At 37.2% G+C, this 15,987-nt stretch overlaps 1 protein-coding gene across 12 annotated transcripts in view; it reads left to right on the top strand.

Moving 5' to 3' along the window:
• The window catches only part of LOC143247571 (discoidin domain-containing receptor 2-like), a 384,888-nt gene that overhangs the window by 348,588 nt on the left and 20,313 nt on the right, over window positions 1-15,987 (top strand). For 11 of the 12 annotated variants that reach the window (XM_076495857.1, XM_076495853.1, XM_076495861.1 and 8 more), the window contains 3 exons: window positions 8,092-8,239; window positions 12,580-12,759; window positions 13,506-13,847. In XM_076495857.1, coding sequence (XP_076351972.1) covers window positions 8,092-8,239; window positions 12,580-12,759; window positions 13,506-13,847 — 670 coding nt within the window. Of the gene's footprint in view, window positions 1-5,847; window positions 6,037-8,091; window positions 8,240-12,579; window positions 12,760-13,505; window positions 13,848-15,987 lie in introns of those variants that run through there. The other variant, XM_076495865.1, reaches the window with a different exon arrangement.

Raw genomic sequence — 15,987 nt, 5'->3', positions numbered from 1 at the left:
AATGGACTGCAACTGCCTATTGAAAGTTTGTTTGTTTGTTTGTTTTTGAATTTCGCGCAAAGCCAGACGAGGGCTGTCTGCGCTAGCTTTCCCAAGTTTGGCAACTAGTTATCGCCACCAACCGCCAACTCTTGAGCTACTCTTTTCCCAACGAATAGAGGGATTGACAGTCACATTATAACGCCCCCACGGCTGAAATAGCGAGCGTGTGTGGTATGACAGGGATTCGAACCCACGACCATCGGATTACGAGTCGAGTGCTTTAACCACCTGGCCATGCTGGGTCACTATAGCACTGTCATCAATAGAAGAAGCAAATGTATGGAAATCCCATTTTTGGAACATATTTTGTATGGACGTATTGTGTTCTATTCCTATGTGAATACAAGCTCAAAATATTAATAGTTATTTAAGTTTATACCTAGAATTTACCATATCTTAAAATCTAAATGATATGTCCCCGAACAAAAACATTCCATTGTTTAATTCTGAGTACTCCTGTAATATATATTTTTATGTGTTTCATCAGTCTTCACAATACGTTAGTGTGATATAGACATTAATATTTCAAATAAATATTTTTCATTCTTGGATATTTTTCATATTCCCATATGCTAGTACAGTCTTGATCTTAGTAAAACAAGTATGTTCAAGAAGTCTTGATAGAAATTAAATATATAGTCCCCTGCTAGTACAGCGGGAGGTATACGGATTTACAACGCTTAAATCAGGGATTCAGTTCTCTTCGGTGGACTCAGCAGATAGCACAATGTGGCTTTGCTGTAAGGAAACACACACACAGAAATGAAATAGAAACTCTATAACCCGAACGAAAGGTGGATCTTTCTTTTTCAGGGGTAAATATACGCTAGTAGAAACTTCTGAATACAGTAATAGACATTTGAAAAACTAAACAAATTCAGTTTTTTCGAAAGAAAAAAATTGTTGGGGTCTAATCGGCCCCATCAGAAGTCCTTCTAACAAATAAATGTTGAACTTTGAACAATAAACTTCTAACTTAACAATAATAACTCACTATGTTGAAGCTGTATCCACCAGTTAGTTGTTTCTTTCTGCAGCAGTATGTAACCATTTGTTGAGGAATCCAGAAATGTTAACCTTTGTATAATTGGATAACATCCAAGGAAGTTAGAATTGGTTTTTGTCAGTACAGTTGGACAAATGTTATGGATTTATTGTAGTGTATGACCTATGGAAAACTTACCATACTCGGAATTTTTATGAAACTTGTGAAAAACCGCCGAGACCACAAGCCAGGCTCTCAGAATGTTGGTTCTTGTCAAGATGGAAACGCGGTCGTATTCGAAGCTAAACTGCAGATGTAAAGTTAGTAATGTCCCACTTGTTACAAGTGTGGATGTGATTACGATGGCATACCAGTTACTCAGAAACCTAGCCTGATGATTTGCCATCATATGAAAACAAGTGAAGGTGAAGTTAGGGACAAAGAATACAATGACATCTTCTGGGCGAAATGCAAGAATATTACAAGGATAAGGAAAGAGATAAGTACTAAAATAATGGTGTAATAGTATGGTAGGATAAATACACTTTAACGATTATTCGAATCAAAGAAAACACCAAGGCTAAATGATTACATAGCCAGGCACCTCAATCTCAGACTTTCGGATCCGATGGGATACTCCAACACTTATCCAAATAGTTATTATAACACACCCAGAGCTACAATTACGAAGGGTATTTGGTTGAACCACGTATCAAACACAGGGTTCTTGGATCCTTAGTCAAAAACTATAATGGACTCCCTAAAACTTCCCCTACATAGAACATCTCGTTGTTATTAGTTTCATTTTTTACTAAGATTATATTCAAACATTTTTATCACTTCTGAAATTACCCTGGATAAATGGAACACTAAATATCTCTTTTAATTGGCGTTTCATTGGTTAAGTTTACCTCAAACCCTCTTTCTAAACCGTTGTGTTACTGCTTGGCCCAGATGTATATCCGTTGTTTCAATAAGTAAAACTATGAAACGACAAAAGATAACGCCTTCTACTGCGACGGTTCACCTCTGGGAATAACATGTTCTCGAGAAATATACTGGGATCAATGAAAAGGAAAATAGTACTGACAGGTTTTGACTGGAGATGGAGTCACTTAAGAACGGAAAAGATTTTTCCTCTGTGATTTTAGTTTCTTGCGTGTGATTGGTTTGTGATATGTTTACTTAATCAATCTCTGTACTCTCGCTACGCAGAGCTTTCAGTCGCTCATAACAGGATTGTTCTTATTCTTAGTGCTATATTAAAGTTGTAAGGTACATACAGAATACAATGGGGACGAGAGAAATAAAACCATGTCTAAAATTCGATTACAAAAATTCTAGGAAAGAGTGAAACAAAAATTTTCGTTTGTTTCTTTCTTGAATTTCGCGCAAAGCTACACGAGGGCTATCTGTGCTAGCCGTCCCTAATGTAGCAGTGTTAGACTAGAGGGAAGGCAGCTAGTCATTACCAACCACCACCGACTCTTAGACTACTCTTTTACCAACGAATAGTGGGATTGACCGTCAAATTGTAACTCCCCCACGCCTGAAAAGGCGAGCATGTTTGGTGCGACGGGGATGCGAACCCGCGACCCTCAGATTACGAGTCGTACGCCTTAACCCACCTGGCCATGCGTATTTTTGATGGTTGAGAAACCACAATAAATATGTGCATAACTTCATGCCTAAATTCTATAAATGTATTTTGAGTGTGTTTTCTTTTAGCAAAGCCACATCTGGGTATCACCTATGTCCACCGAGGGGAATCGAACTTCTGGCTTTAGTGTTGTAAATCCGAAGACTTACTATCGTAAGACCGAAGAACATTTATCTTCTAACTTCTTTGGACGTTATCCAATTATACATCAGTATACACTTCTGGATTCCTCAACAATTGGTTAGATACTACTGCAAAAAAGAAACAACTAATTGGCCGATATAGCTTCAAAATAGTGACTTATTATTGTTAAGCTAGAGGTTTATTGTTCAAAGTTCAACATTTAGTTATTAGAAGGACTTCTGATGGGGCCGATTGGATCCAAAATTTTTTCTTCCGTAAACCTGAATTTGTTTTGCTTTTCAAATGTTCATTACTGTATTTAGAAGTTTATACTAGCATATGTTTGCCCCTGAAAATGAAAGGCCTATTTTTCTTTCATGTTATAGTGTTTCTATTTCATTTCTCTGTGTGTGTGTGTGTGTGTGTGTTTCCTTATAGTAAAGCCACATTGGGCTATCTGCTGAGTTTACTGAGGGGAATTGAACCCCTGATTTATGCGTTGTAACTCCATAGACTTACCGTTGTAAGACCGAAGAACATTTATCTTGAAAAAATATTGTTTTGTTACAGATTTCAGAGTAATATTGTTTGAAATAATCACACATCGATTAATGTGTGGCCTTCTTTATTGTAATATTTCTATACGAACGGTAAAAAGGCAAAATGTAACAATTGCGAAATATTGACTTATCATAGTTTGAAGCCCACTTCTTAAAGTGCCAGTATTAAAACAATACATTGGCTTAATAATAATTCATTTTGTAAAAACGCCAGTGTTTGGAGTTGTTTTGTCTTATAAACTGTGTGTATGATAAAAGTTAGAAGTTGCATTTGTTCATACGTCACTCCCGTTGTTTTTTTAAAAGTTATATATGTTAAAATCGATGTGACCTTTCTTTAATACCGTCCAAATTAACGATATGTTTTGCGTTAATATTCTGCGTCAATCGACAGACAGAGAGACGAACAGCAGAGATTGGTAACTTTCGCCGAAGCCATTTTGAAATGAAGGTAAAGGACTAATTACACTCGCGGGATCTTCTGTAATGGCTACAGGAGTTTTCTCTTTTCCTTCTCGCAGCTGGGGTGTAGTTCCTTTGTTGTTCGCCTAATGCCACTTTGAGTGGAGAGCAACGTATACCGTTTACATCCAATTATGTTGAAATCAGTGAGAGCTTTAAGATCCTCCTCTACCCCCATAGGTAAGTAAGACTACTAATCTACGTTCGAAGCCACATCCTCGGTTTAACCAGTCTTCGTTGAGAAAAGAGCGCGCAGTTATTGTGGTCTTTCGAAACACGCACTTCTGCCAAGATTTACGAGTTCATTTACTCTGGGAAAATCCTGTAAAACAAATACTGGAATGTCATAAAAGTGTTTCACTTTTAGCCCTTACTATAATGGTTTGCAAGAGATTGCTAATAAGCGTAGTTTGGAAGTGATATCAGTTATTCAGGTCGCACGTTGGACGAGAACAAAATATTAAGCACGATGATACATTATGGGCTATCTATGCTGTGCCTACATCAAATATTGAAACCCGATTTCTAGTGTTATAATCCCGCAGAGTCACCGCTGTTCCCCCCCCCCCGGGAGACTTTGCTTTTTGCCTCCCTCCCATTTTTTCGTTGTTGTTTGGTTTACCTTTTTTTAATACGTGTTGATGTGTTGAATCTAAATTTATTAATAGTAAAGGTGAAAACAGTGGGCAACAGTAAATATATATTATATAATAATACGTGAGTTAAATGTTCTCAAAATTCCTGACTCCCCCCTCAGAGTGTTTTCGTACAACACCTCTCAATCCATAACTATTGCACGTGACCCTTGTTGAAGTATTTTGAATGTAATCATTTTCTTTCTAAGAAAGCTGAGGAGCACTCATGTTACTTCTTTTAACTTTTCTTTTGTGTCACGTGATGAACAAGTGAGGCGTGGTTAAGGGTGGGATCTAGTGATTAATTAACTTACATTACATCATTTCCGATGACAAGGAAATGACAGCAGTCTCGTAACTTTGTGTGGAAGATGCGTCAGAGAAAAGACAGGGAGGACGTTATACGACGTAGTGTCAAAAATAGACTCGAAATACTTTGGCATGCAACTTAAAAAATATAAATGTCTTAATGATGCAACGTCTAGTACATCTATGGTGATGTTTAACATCGTATTCGATAAACGTCTGTCTAGAAGAATGTCAAATGATTCGATTCACTTTGCCGGTATGACTTATAGTAGACATCTAGTCTACTATATGTGAGTCGCTGAAACATAAAGAACTTCATGATATTTCATAGTTAGAGAGTTTGTTTTCTTGATTCAAATCACCATCAGTTTTCAATAATTTCCGTTAATTAACTCTTCGCGACACCACATATATATATATATATATGATCTCTATTTGTTTTCTTTTCCTCTTAACTGTTTGTTTTGAATTTAGCGCAAACCTACACGATGACTATCCGCGCTAGCCGTCCCTAATTTAGCAATGTAAGACCAAAGTAAAGGCAGCTGGTCATAACCACCCATCGCCATCTCTTGGACTACTCTTTTACCACCGAATAATGGGATTGACCGAGACATTATAATGCCCCCACGGCTGAAAGGGCGAGCATGTTTGGTGTGACGGGGATTCGAACTCGCGACCCTCGGATTACGAGTCGAGGGCCTTAATCTGGCCATGCCGGGCCTCTCTTAATTATACCGACTGATCAGAGTCAATGCTGTTTAGTTAGTCCGTAAAAACATGTGGATTTTTTTTTTTTCAAGTTTCGACAGTGCGTGCTGCCTCATCAGTGAGGTGTGTTGTACAGACAGGCCTCTCTGACGTATCGAGGGAAACTGACGTCTTGAAGACGGAAATAGTTGACTTTGTGGTAATACAACAAACTGTCAGTGGACAACACCACCACAAAAGGTTACGATCCAACATCTCGCGCGGGAATTTTTAAAAGCAAGAATTTGCATGTGTAATATTGCGATCATGCAGAACTTGTTTGTTTGGCGTTTTGTGGCGTCAGGTAGATGGGCTATATGCGCCATGCATAAGCGAAGCTAGTGAAAATATGCCAGTTAATATTACTGCACGGGGTACGAAGAAGCGTATGTTAATTAAAAGCTGCAGACAATGGACAAAATGTAGCATGCTGTGAACAATGCACCAATGTTACCAGAATTGTTACCCAGGCTATAGTAACAGTACAGACAAAATAACGATTTCAGAGAGGTAAGAAGAGGATTTGTTTTGTTTTGTTTTTTTAATTTCGCATGAAGCTACTCAAGGGCTATCCGTGCTAGCCGTTTCTAATTTAGTAGTGTTAAGACTAGAGGGAAGGTAGCTAGTCATCACCACCCACCGCCAACTCTTGGGCTATTCTTTTACCAACGAATAGTGGGATTGATCGTCACATTTTAATGCCCCCACAGCTGAAAGGGCGAGCATGTTTGGTGTGACCGGGATTCGAACCTGCGAGCCTCAGAGTACGAATCGAACGCCTTAACTCACCTGGCCATGCCGGGACCTAAGAAGTGGATGACGCTGAACTTGGTCCTTCTTGGTCCAAAACGTAGAACAATGAATATCAGTTCAGTTCAGTGAATGGGTTAGTGAGATAGAAATGAAGATAGACAGACCAGGGGAATGAAAGATTGCGCGTAATTCTCAACTAAATATCTGTATTATATATCCATGCTTAATTCTTAACTAAATATCTGTATTATATATCCATGCTTAATTCTTAATTAAATATCTGTATTATATATCAATGCTTAATTCTTAACTAAATATCTGTATTGTATATCTGTGCTTAATTCTTAACTAAATATCTGTATTATATACATCCATGATTAATTCTTAACTAAATATCTGTACTATACATTCATGCTTAATTCTTAACTAAATATCTGTATTATATATTCATGCTTAATTCTTAACTAAATATCTGTATTATACATTCATGCTTAATTCTTAACTAAATATCTGTATTATATATCCATGCTTAATTCTTAACTAAATATATGTATTATATATCCATGCTTAATTCTTACCTAAATATCTATTGTTTAGTCATGCACAATTATCTTCTAAATGTCTGTGTCGTGTGGCCATGCGTAATTCTTTATTCAGTATATGTGTCATGTTAAGTACAAGCATCATGTATAATTCCCTATTAAATATCTGTCATATGATCGTGTATTATTTTATACCCACCATATGTATTGAGTGACGTGCACACTGAATATTTGTATATTCCCTCTGTATTTAGTAATACTGATAAAAAAAACGTCTATATTAATCACAAGCCGGACTACCCGCCCCCTGGAGGAAAGTTATGTAAATTCATTGTTAGTGAAAGGTAGGCTTAGGGTGTGTCAAGTTGCTTCCCTTCTATGTAATTGTAAAAATCAAACAAAAAAGAAGTGTCCATAAAAACTATAAAATGTAAATTTATTTGTGTCTCCGCATGGATTACATTTGATGAAGATAAAGCGAAGTAGTGATAATAAAACCCTAAAAATGAAAACTTGTACCTCCACAGGGGTCTAATGAACCTTCATACAAATTTTGGTGAAAATTCATCCACACTCTGCGAGGTTGTTACGTGTAGACACAAGAGATCCTGCTATTCCATTTACATAGACATAAGTTACTTACATTTATTTTTGGCATTGGGTAGAAGCTACGCTACAACAATCTTTGAAGTTCTATATTCTTTCAGTACAGATAATGGTACAGCAGAAATCGAAACATGGGATGAATTAAGGTTTATCGTTTCTTTAAACGAAAGGATGTGTACAGTACAAACGTGTGTGTGTTTTCTTACAGCAAAGCCACCTCGGACTATCTGCTGAGCCCACCGAAGGGAATCGAACCCCTGATTTTAGCGTTCTAATTCCGTAGACTTACCTCTATACCAATTCGTAGACATACTGCTGTACTAGAGGGGAGCTTTTTTTTTTAAAAAAAAAATTGTCATTATCACCCTGTATTCCCAGGTGGTCACCCTCCCACTTAGCTTTGGAGATCGGCCGAGAAGTGCAGTATGAACAAGTTGCGAAAGTTTTCGCGCTAATTGTTGATAAATATGTATAATGTTAAGTTTATTCAACGATCATAGAAAATTTCTACACGCATTTTGATTTTTTTAAGAATTGCAGATTCTAAAATGCAAACTTACTCCAGAATATTCCTAGTAGTTATAAAATGATTGTATAGTTCTTCTATTCTACAAGCTTAAGCCTAATTGTGTATTTATTGCTATTATTCTCTTTAATCTTACAGCTTCTTCAAGGCAACACGAATACTTATGTTCCTGTGAAAAAGAAAGTAGATCCACCAATCATTGCTTCCAAAATACGGTTCGTTCCCTACAGCATTCTTCTTCGTACTGTGTGTATGCGAGTTGAAATATATGGCTGTGCGTGGACAGGTAAATACTGTTTAACAATGTTTCATTCATATTCATATTAAAGTTTGATATATTTCTGTTCTTTTAAGTGTATAAAACTTTAAAACCAGTTGTTGCTTTTCATATTTGAACTCCCACATTTTCCCGCCTGTTTTATCAGTTCTCTCATTTTTCTTTTCTGAACGATTACGTTCTTTGCTACTTTTAACAACTGAGCGAACTTCTTTTTATGTCGTAGTCATGCTCAGTTTTAGTCTGTTCAGAATATTCGCACGAACTTCGTTTCAACGGATATAAATTAATGGTTGATAAAATATAAACGTTTTCTTTGTTTGTTAGTTTTAGAATTTCGCGCAAAGCTACACGAGGGCTATCTGCGTTGGCCGTTCCTAATTTAGCAGTGTTAGACTAGAGGGAAGGCAGCTAGTCATCACCACCCACCGTGGGCTACTCTTTTACTAACGAATAGTGGGATTCACCGTCAAATTATACGCCCCCACGGCTGAAAGGCCGAGCATGTGTGGTGCGGCCAGGAATCGAACCCGCGACCCTTGGATTACTAGTCGAACGCCTTAACCCATATGGCCATGCCAGGCCACAAACATTTTGTACAACAGTATGTTAAAATATTATCAATGTTGATTGTTTTAAAAAACAAGTAATGTTAAACTGTACCATAACATAAGTTGCTTACCTTCGCGCCTGCTCCTCAGTGGCACAACGCTAGAAACCAGGTTTCGATACCCGTGACCGGAAAAGAACAGACAGCCTTTTGTGTAGCTTTATGTTTAATTAAAAACAAGCCAAATAAAACCTTCGCACCTGGAAACGAGGAGAAAGGGTATTACAGGCCTGACCAAGTGGTTAGAGGGCACTCCACTCTTAATCCGAGGGTCGCGGGTTCGAATCTCCGTAACACCAAATATACTTGCTCTTTCAGCTGTGGGGGCGTTACTTGTGACGGTCAATTCCATTATTCGTTGGTAAAAGAGTAGTCCAAGAGTTGGTGGTGGGTGGTGATGACTAGTTGCCTTCCCTCTAGCCTTAAACAGCTAAATTTGGAACGGCTAGAGCAGATATTCCTTGTGTAACTTTGTGCGAAATTCAAAAACATACCAAATCGCGTGCGTCTGTGCTTCCGCACATGTACCACAGAAACTGGTCGCACGAGATGGGAAGTTAGTATGGAACATTCCTCTCCAAAGTTGGTCCGGATCCCCTTGAAGGATTAATTTATGCTGGGCAGAATGAAAATTTTTGCGGTTTGGGGATAATAACTCTGTATCAAATTTCTTTGCCACTTTGAGAATTCTCGTAACACTACAAATAAAAATTTTGACGTTTTTAATGCAAACGCATCCAATCTCAACAAGGAACAGCGGGTCGCCATGTTCGTTGATAATAATAAATAAGGTTTAGGCCTAACTACACTAGAGCAGAAGGAAAACATAACCAAGTTACAGCGTTAATTTATCTTTTGATCAAATATAGACCATACTTAAAAAAAGCTGAACTAATATTAGGCTTAAGACAAGTGAACTTGCAGATATCAGTGTCTGCGATTAGAATTCTTGTGTATTGTTGTAATAATTCTGCATTCCAAAAAGTAGTGTTGCAGTAAAGATACCAGTTTTACTGCAAATGTTTTGAAGTCTCTGCTAGTTTCTTTTGAATACATCCGCACCAGTTTCTCATATAATTGACTATATGTTTATTGTGTCATTGTTATTTCAGATTTAATTAATGTTATACGTCTATATAACTAATGCATGCCAATTTATTGCATAGACAAAGTTATTTAATGTGGTTAAGCATGTTCTACATCAATTAACTCGAAACGTTTTTGAGTTTCAACCATTTGACTGTACGTCTGTTTGTCTGTGTCTGTTTGTTGAAATGATTTGTGTATTTCAGTTGTTTTAAGAGAATACAAAAGGTGATGTCAGTTTTAAGGTAGATGTGATGTAAAAAAAATATTTACATTTGATTATTTCAACTGTTTGGGTTTGAGTATACACGTGTTTCAACGTGGATTGAGTGTGGTATAACGTGCCGGGCTGCAGCACGAAACGTCTCAAGTTCGAGAGCATGCTCCGGTCTTTTAACCGTGGGCGGATTATAAAAGAGGCATTCAGTTCTGTTATACAGAGTCGACAAAACATTTGAGCCCTCATATTTTGTTAGCTAGTTGTCCGCCTTTTGGTCATTTGTTTTAAATGGAATATTTGATCTGATCATTTAGAGGTATATTTCAATCCTTCCTATTACATTGGTAAATAAGCATTTGTTTATCTGTTTCTATATTTGTAACTTTCCATCTGTCGATTGATAGATTTCAATGTATCTATCAGTGAAAGTCAGTAATGCGCTCAATAACAATATGATGTCATACTTTAACTTGGTCGATTGGCTTGAACAACGTGATGCCTTACTCTTAGTAGAACTGGCTTGTGTCATCGACAGATATAACGATTTACTTTAACGTATATATAACGTCTTTTAGTATATATATTACTATTTTACTGCACTGTTTTTCCCAAGCTTTATAGTTTGAGGTTGAGACGTTCTATCATTGTGTTCTAAGCTGTCCTATACCTTGATTAACTTTAATGTTGGGCAAAGAAACGTCATTTACCATGTAGGCGGAGGTTAGTGGTTTGGAAAGAGAGTGGAAGCTATCAAAAGTATAGCCACCTATTGTGTGAAGAACACTGATGTTCGATATCACGGTCAGGTCTTCTAGAGTTCGTAACATTAATGTTGTTTGATAAAGCAGTGGGTTGCCGCTTAATGTAGAGTTTGTGTTTGGCAGAACAGTGACGAAGATTCTAGCACCTGGGGTTTTCTCAGCAATTCCCTATAATTCTCTGATTATTCTAGGCCTAACGAGAAATCAGCCATTTCAGTGTTCGCCTACTTCCAGACACTGAGGGAACGTCATGCTAGTATAATTGGTAAAATTTTGTTTAGTGTGTCTTACCAGATCCTGTTCTATTTGACGTAGGAAATACATTCGTTCATTCGATTTCAGTGCTCATGGAAACGTTAATTTTGATTGGTTTCATCTTTGTTTTTTCCACTGTAAGTTTATTGATGTCATGAAGTTTACTTCTGGTCCTAATGGTCATATTTACTCACAGTATATTATACAATCTTCCCTTCTAAACGCTTTTGAGTCGTTAAACTGTTTTCTTAATACTCGCTTAGGTTATATGAAATAAAGAAAATAAAACAATAATTCAAAAGCGTAATAGGATTAATACGACTAGCTTAGTGTTTTAGATTGCTCAAGTTTCAACTGTTTTTATTAAAGTGTTGGCACTTAAACGGTAAATACTTCCAAATAACGTTTCATGTCCATTATATACAGGTATGAGTGTGTTGTACACGTGGTATTTATTTATGGAAGGTAATGTATTTTGTCTAAGAACAAACTTTTTGTTTGTTTGGTTGTTTGAATTTCGCACAAAGCTACACGAGGGCTATCTGCGCCAGCCGTTCCTAATTTAGCAGTGTAAGACTAGAGAGAAGACAGCTGGTCATCACCACCCATCGCCAACTCTTGGGCTACTCTTTTACCAACGAATAGGGGGATTGACCGTAACATTATAACGCCCCCACGGCTGAAAGAGCGAGCATGTTTGGCATGACGGGGATTCGAACCTGCGACCCTCGGATAACGAGTCGAGTGCCTTAAACACCTGGCCATGCAGGGCCTTTTTTTTTTAATCAGGTGTTTAGCAACAATTTTAATAATACAAAACTACGAGTCCCCAAATGGTACAGCGATATGTCTACGGATTCACAACTCTAAAATCAGCGGTTCGATTCCCCTTGGCGGACTCAGCAGATGGCCCGATATATCTTACCACATAAATGACATTTTATGTCTAAATCTAAAATATGTTACTTTCTGAAGTAACAAAACAATTCCACTATTTTCACTGCACTTACGTCTCTTATGTGCATAATTTTCTTGTTTTGGATAGATATGGTTTTAAAATACTTATATACCTTGTCTCTAAAGAGTTTTTTTTTATTTACAGAGGTTTTCAGTGCTACACTTACTTGGTTTGGTTATTGAATGTTTAACTCACGACTCTTACACTCAAGAAATGGGGCTTAAAACGGACACTTCGAACAAACGTCACGATGGTTCTTGTTTGAAATAACGCAGTTTCATTTTATTGATGTCTGTTGAGCAAATATTTTTGATAAATAAACTTTTCAGTTATGGGTCTCGTACTGTTGCTTTACTGGTGACTATTCCAAGACATCAATGTCGTTGCTTTAGGCGACATATGAATTTTAATTAGATATGTTGCTATTTTTAAAATTATTGTTTACCTTTTTACCACCAGAGGGACTCCTTTCCTACTCCATGCCTCAAGGAGAAAGGCGAGGCCTCGAACTGGACTTCTCGGACAATACATACGATGGGGTAAGGGACGACAGCTACCTCAATGGAGGTCTTGGTCAACTGACCGATGGTGTTGAGGGAGGCGACAATTTTAAAGCGGACGTATACGGCTATGGAAAAGGTATGTCAAGGTCAAAAACTGTACGTTCATATTAAACACCCTAAAGATCATACAAATATTGAACATATTATGTAGCTACCTGGAATTGTGTTGTAGTTTTATTATTTTGAATGGTGGAAAAACTTCTCCACCATATCAGTTGGTTATTTTATGTTTTAAGGTAGTTTATCGTTGATGGAAACTTCATTTAAATATAACAGTTTTGGGCCCGGCATGGCCAGGTGGTTAAGGCACTCGACTCGTAATCTTAGGGTCGCGGGTTTGAATCCCCATCACACCAAACATGCTCGCCCTTTCAGCCATGGGGGCGTTATAATGTTACGGTCAATCCCACTATTCGTTGATAAAAGAGTACCCCAAGAGTTGGCGGTAGGTGGTGATGACTAGCTACCTTTTCCCTAATCTTACACTGCTAAATTAGAGACGGCTAGCGCAGATGGCCCTTATGTAGCTTTACGCGAAATTCAAAAACCAAACAAATAGATAATCTCACTTTCTCTAATCTATTGGTTTGTTGACCAATCACTAATCCCTTCATAAGTACGTGTCTGCTCTCTTGTCTGTTTATCGATGTTTGTTTCTATATTTTTCTTTATCATTTAGTCTATTTGTTTATTTTCCTCAATATAAGAGCCGTATAATTAATGTATAATCTTAGGTGATATGTTCACTGTATTTCTGTTTGTATTAGCGCCCTCTATTTACTGGATAGTTTATGTTGCTTCTTCCATTTTTCTCATCATCAGGCTTCGAGTGGGTGGGGTGGAAAAATGACTCGTCCTACTCCAGACCCTTGGAAATTGTGTTTGCCTTCGACACTGTTCGTAATTTCTCCTCTATGTATTTCCATTGTAACAATATGTTTACCAAAGACATTAGAGTGTTCGCCTCGGCTAAACTTTGGTTCAGCATTGGTGGGAAATACTACTTGGGAGAGCCGCTTCATTTCTCCTACATGGCCGACTCCTTCATCGACAAGGCTAGGAATGTCACTATCTTCCTGCACCATCGGTTTGGAAAGTTTGTAAAGGTGGAATTAACGTTTGGTTCTCGATGGATTCTTGTCAGTGAGGTATCTTTCAGTTCCGGTAAGTAACTACTGCATTCTTAACAGTTCCTAATTAGAATTAATGTTTTCAGCAGTAGTTTCAAATTAGAATTAGTGTTTTCAGCAATAGTTTAAAATTAGAATTAGTGTTTTCAGCAATAGTTTAAAATTAGAATTAGTGTTTTCAACAATAGTTTCAAGTTAGAATTAGTGTTTTCAGCAGTAGTTTCAAATTATTATTATTAGTGTTTTCAGCAATAGTTTCAAATTATTATTATTAGTGTTTTCAGCAATAGTTTCAAATTATTATTAGTGTTTTCAGCAATAGTTTCAAATTATTATTAGTGTTTTCAGCAATAGTTTCAAGTTAGAATTAGTGTTTTCAGCAATAGTTTCAAATTAGAATTAGTGTTTTCAGCAATAGTTTCAAATTAGAATTAGTGTTTTCAGCAGTAGTTTCAAATTATTATTATTAGTGTTTTCAGCAATAGTTTCAAATTATTATTATTAGTGTTTTCAGCAATAGTTTCAAATTAGAATTAGTGTTTTCAGCAGTAGTTTCAAATTATTATTATTAGTGTTTTCAGCAATAGTTTCAAATTATTATTATTAGTGTTTTCAGCAATAGTTTCAAATTATTATTAGTGTTTTCAGCAATAGTTTCAAGTTAGAATTAGTGTTTTCAGAAACGTTTCTTATATATATACCTAAGTTGTTTTATAAAGACAAAAATAGTGTGTTTAATTTTCAGTTAGCTTCCAGTGATCTTAGATAAATAGAAAAATATTCCTGTTTTGTGAAACGATTTAGTTATGGGACACACGCGTCATTTAAAGAGAAATCAGGAGTTACAGAGCCACTTGTTCAAAATCCATTATTCGTTTAGCATATCTTTAAAGAAATCTCTAAAAATTATTATTTATAATCTGTAAGAAACCAAACTTTATAGGACGTCTGAAAGTTATTAATTTTTACGAACATAAACATTCCATGATTGATTTTCATGTGTGCCTTGAAGGCACGTATGGCAGTTGTACGTTTTATCGTTAACAAAAGTAAACTTTTAAAGCTTTTATACATGAAGGTTGTGTCAGACAAACAAACAAACAAATCGACAGAAGCATGGTGCAAATAACCCGACAGAGTTAGCCCCGGCATGGCCAGGTGGTTAAGGCATTCGACTCGTAATCTGAGGGTCGCGGGTTCGAATCCCCGTCGCACCAAACATGCTCGCTCTTTCAGCTGTGGCAGCGTTATAATGTACGGTCAGTTCCATTATTCGTTAATAAAAGAGTAGCCCAAGAGTTGGCGGTGGTTGGTGATGACTAGCTGCTTTCCCTTTAGTCTTACACTGCTAAATTAGGGACGGCTAGCGCAAATAGCCTTCGTGTAGCTTTGCGCGAAATTTAAAAACAACAACAATAATGGAACGAGGATTCATGATGCGCGACCCTTGGTCGCAAAAAAACGCGTTCCAGATTTTGGAACCTTGGGTGTGCAATAAGAGTGACTTTCAGATCCTGATATTTGGTCAGACGAGAATAGGTCACCTTTTTCAGAGGGAGTTGGCTTTCTCTACACTCTGTCGGTTCGAAATTAGGAACGGCTACGCACAGATAAGTCCTAACGTAGCTTTGTTCCAATATCAGAGACAAACGCGCAGTCACTGGTTATATTACAGCTATCTTTCTAGTCTTACACTGCTAAATTAGGGACGGCTAGCACAGATGTAACTTTGCGCGAAGTTCAAAACAAACCAGACCAAAACGAACAGAGATATCACTGTTTGATTGTGGCAGGTTTTTCTTGGCCCTCTTTTGTGCTTTGAGTGGCTTCAAAATACTTTTAAAGCAGTCTTATTTTATATGAACAAAATGCGGAAGAGGTTGTTGTTCCTTGTGTGTAAGAGAACTATCAAGAAAAAGGCTTAAGTCTCTTATAAACAATAGTTAAGAATAAACTGTTTTAGTGATTGATGTGTTAAATGAAGTACGCGCAACTTCCTGGATACGGCCAGCAGGTGGCGACGGTCTGGTATCTCGAAAAGGAACCCCATATGTTAGAGTCCTCCAGTTTGTTTCTCGTCGCAAGTTCAGACTGCTTTCGTTTTTGACACAATAATTTGCCTGTTTCCCTATGTAATCTTAAGACGTCTTTGGTTCGACTCCTGCTGGCTTGAC

Source organism: Tachypleus tridentatus, chromosome 3 (assembly GCF_004210375.1).
Source record: "Tachypleus tridentatus isolate NWPU-2018 chromosome 3, ASM421037v1, whole genome shotgun sequence".
NCBI classification, from domain to species: domain Eukaryota; kingdom Metazoa; phylum Arthropoda; class Merostomata; order Xiphosura; family Limulidae; genus Tachypleus; species Tachypleus tridentatus.
This window is presented reverse-complemented; position numbering and strand designations above follow the sequence as displayed.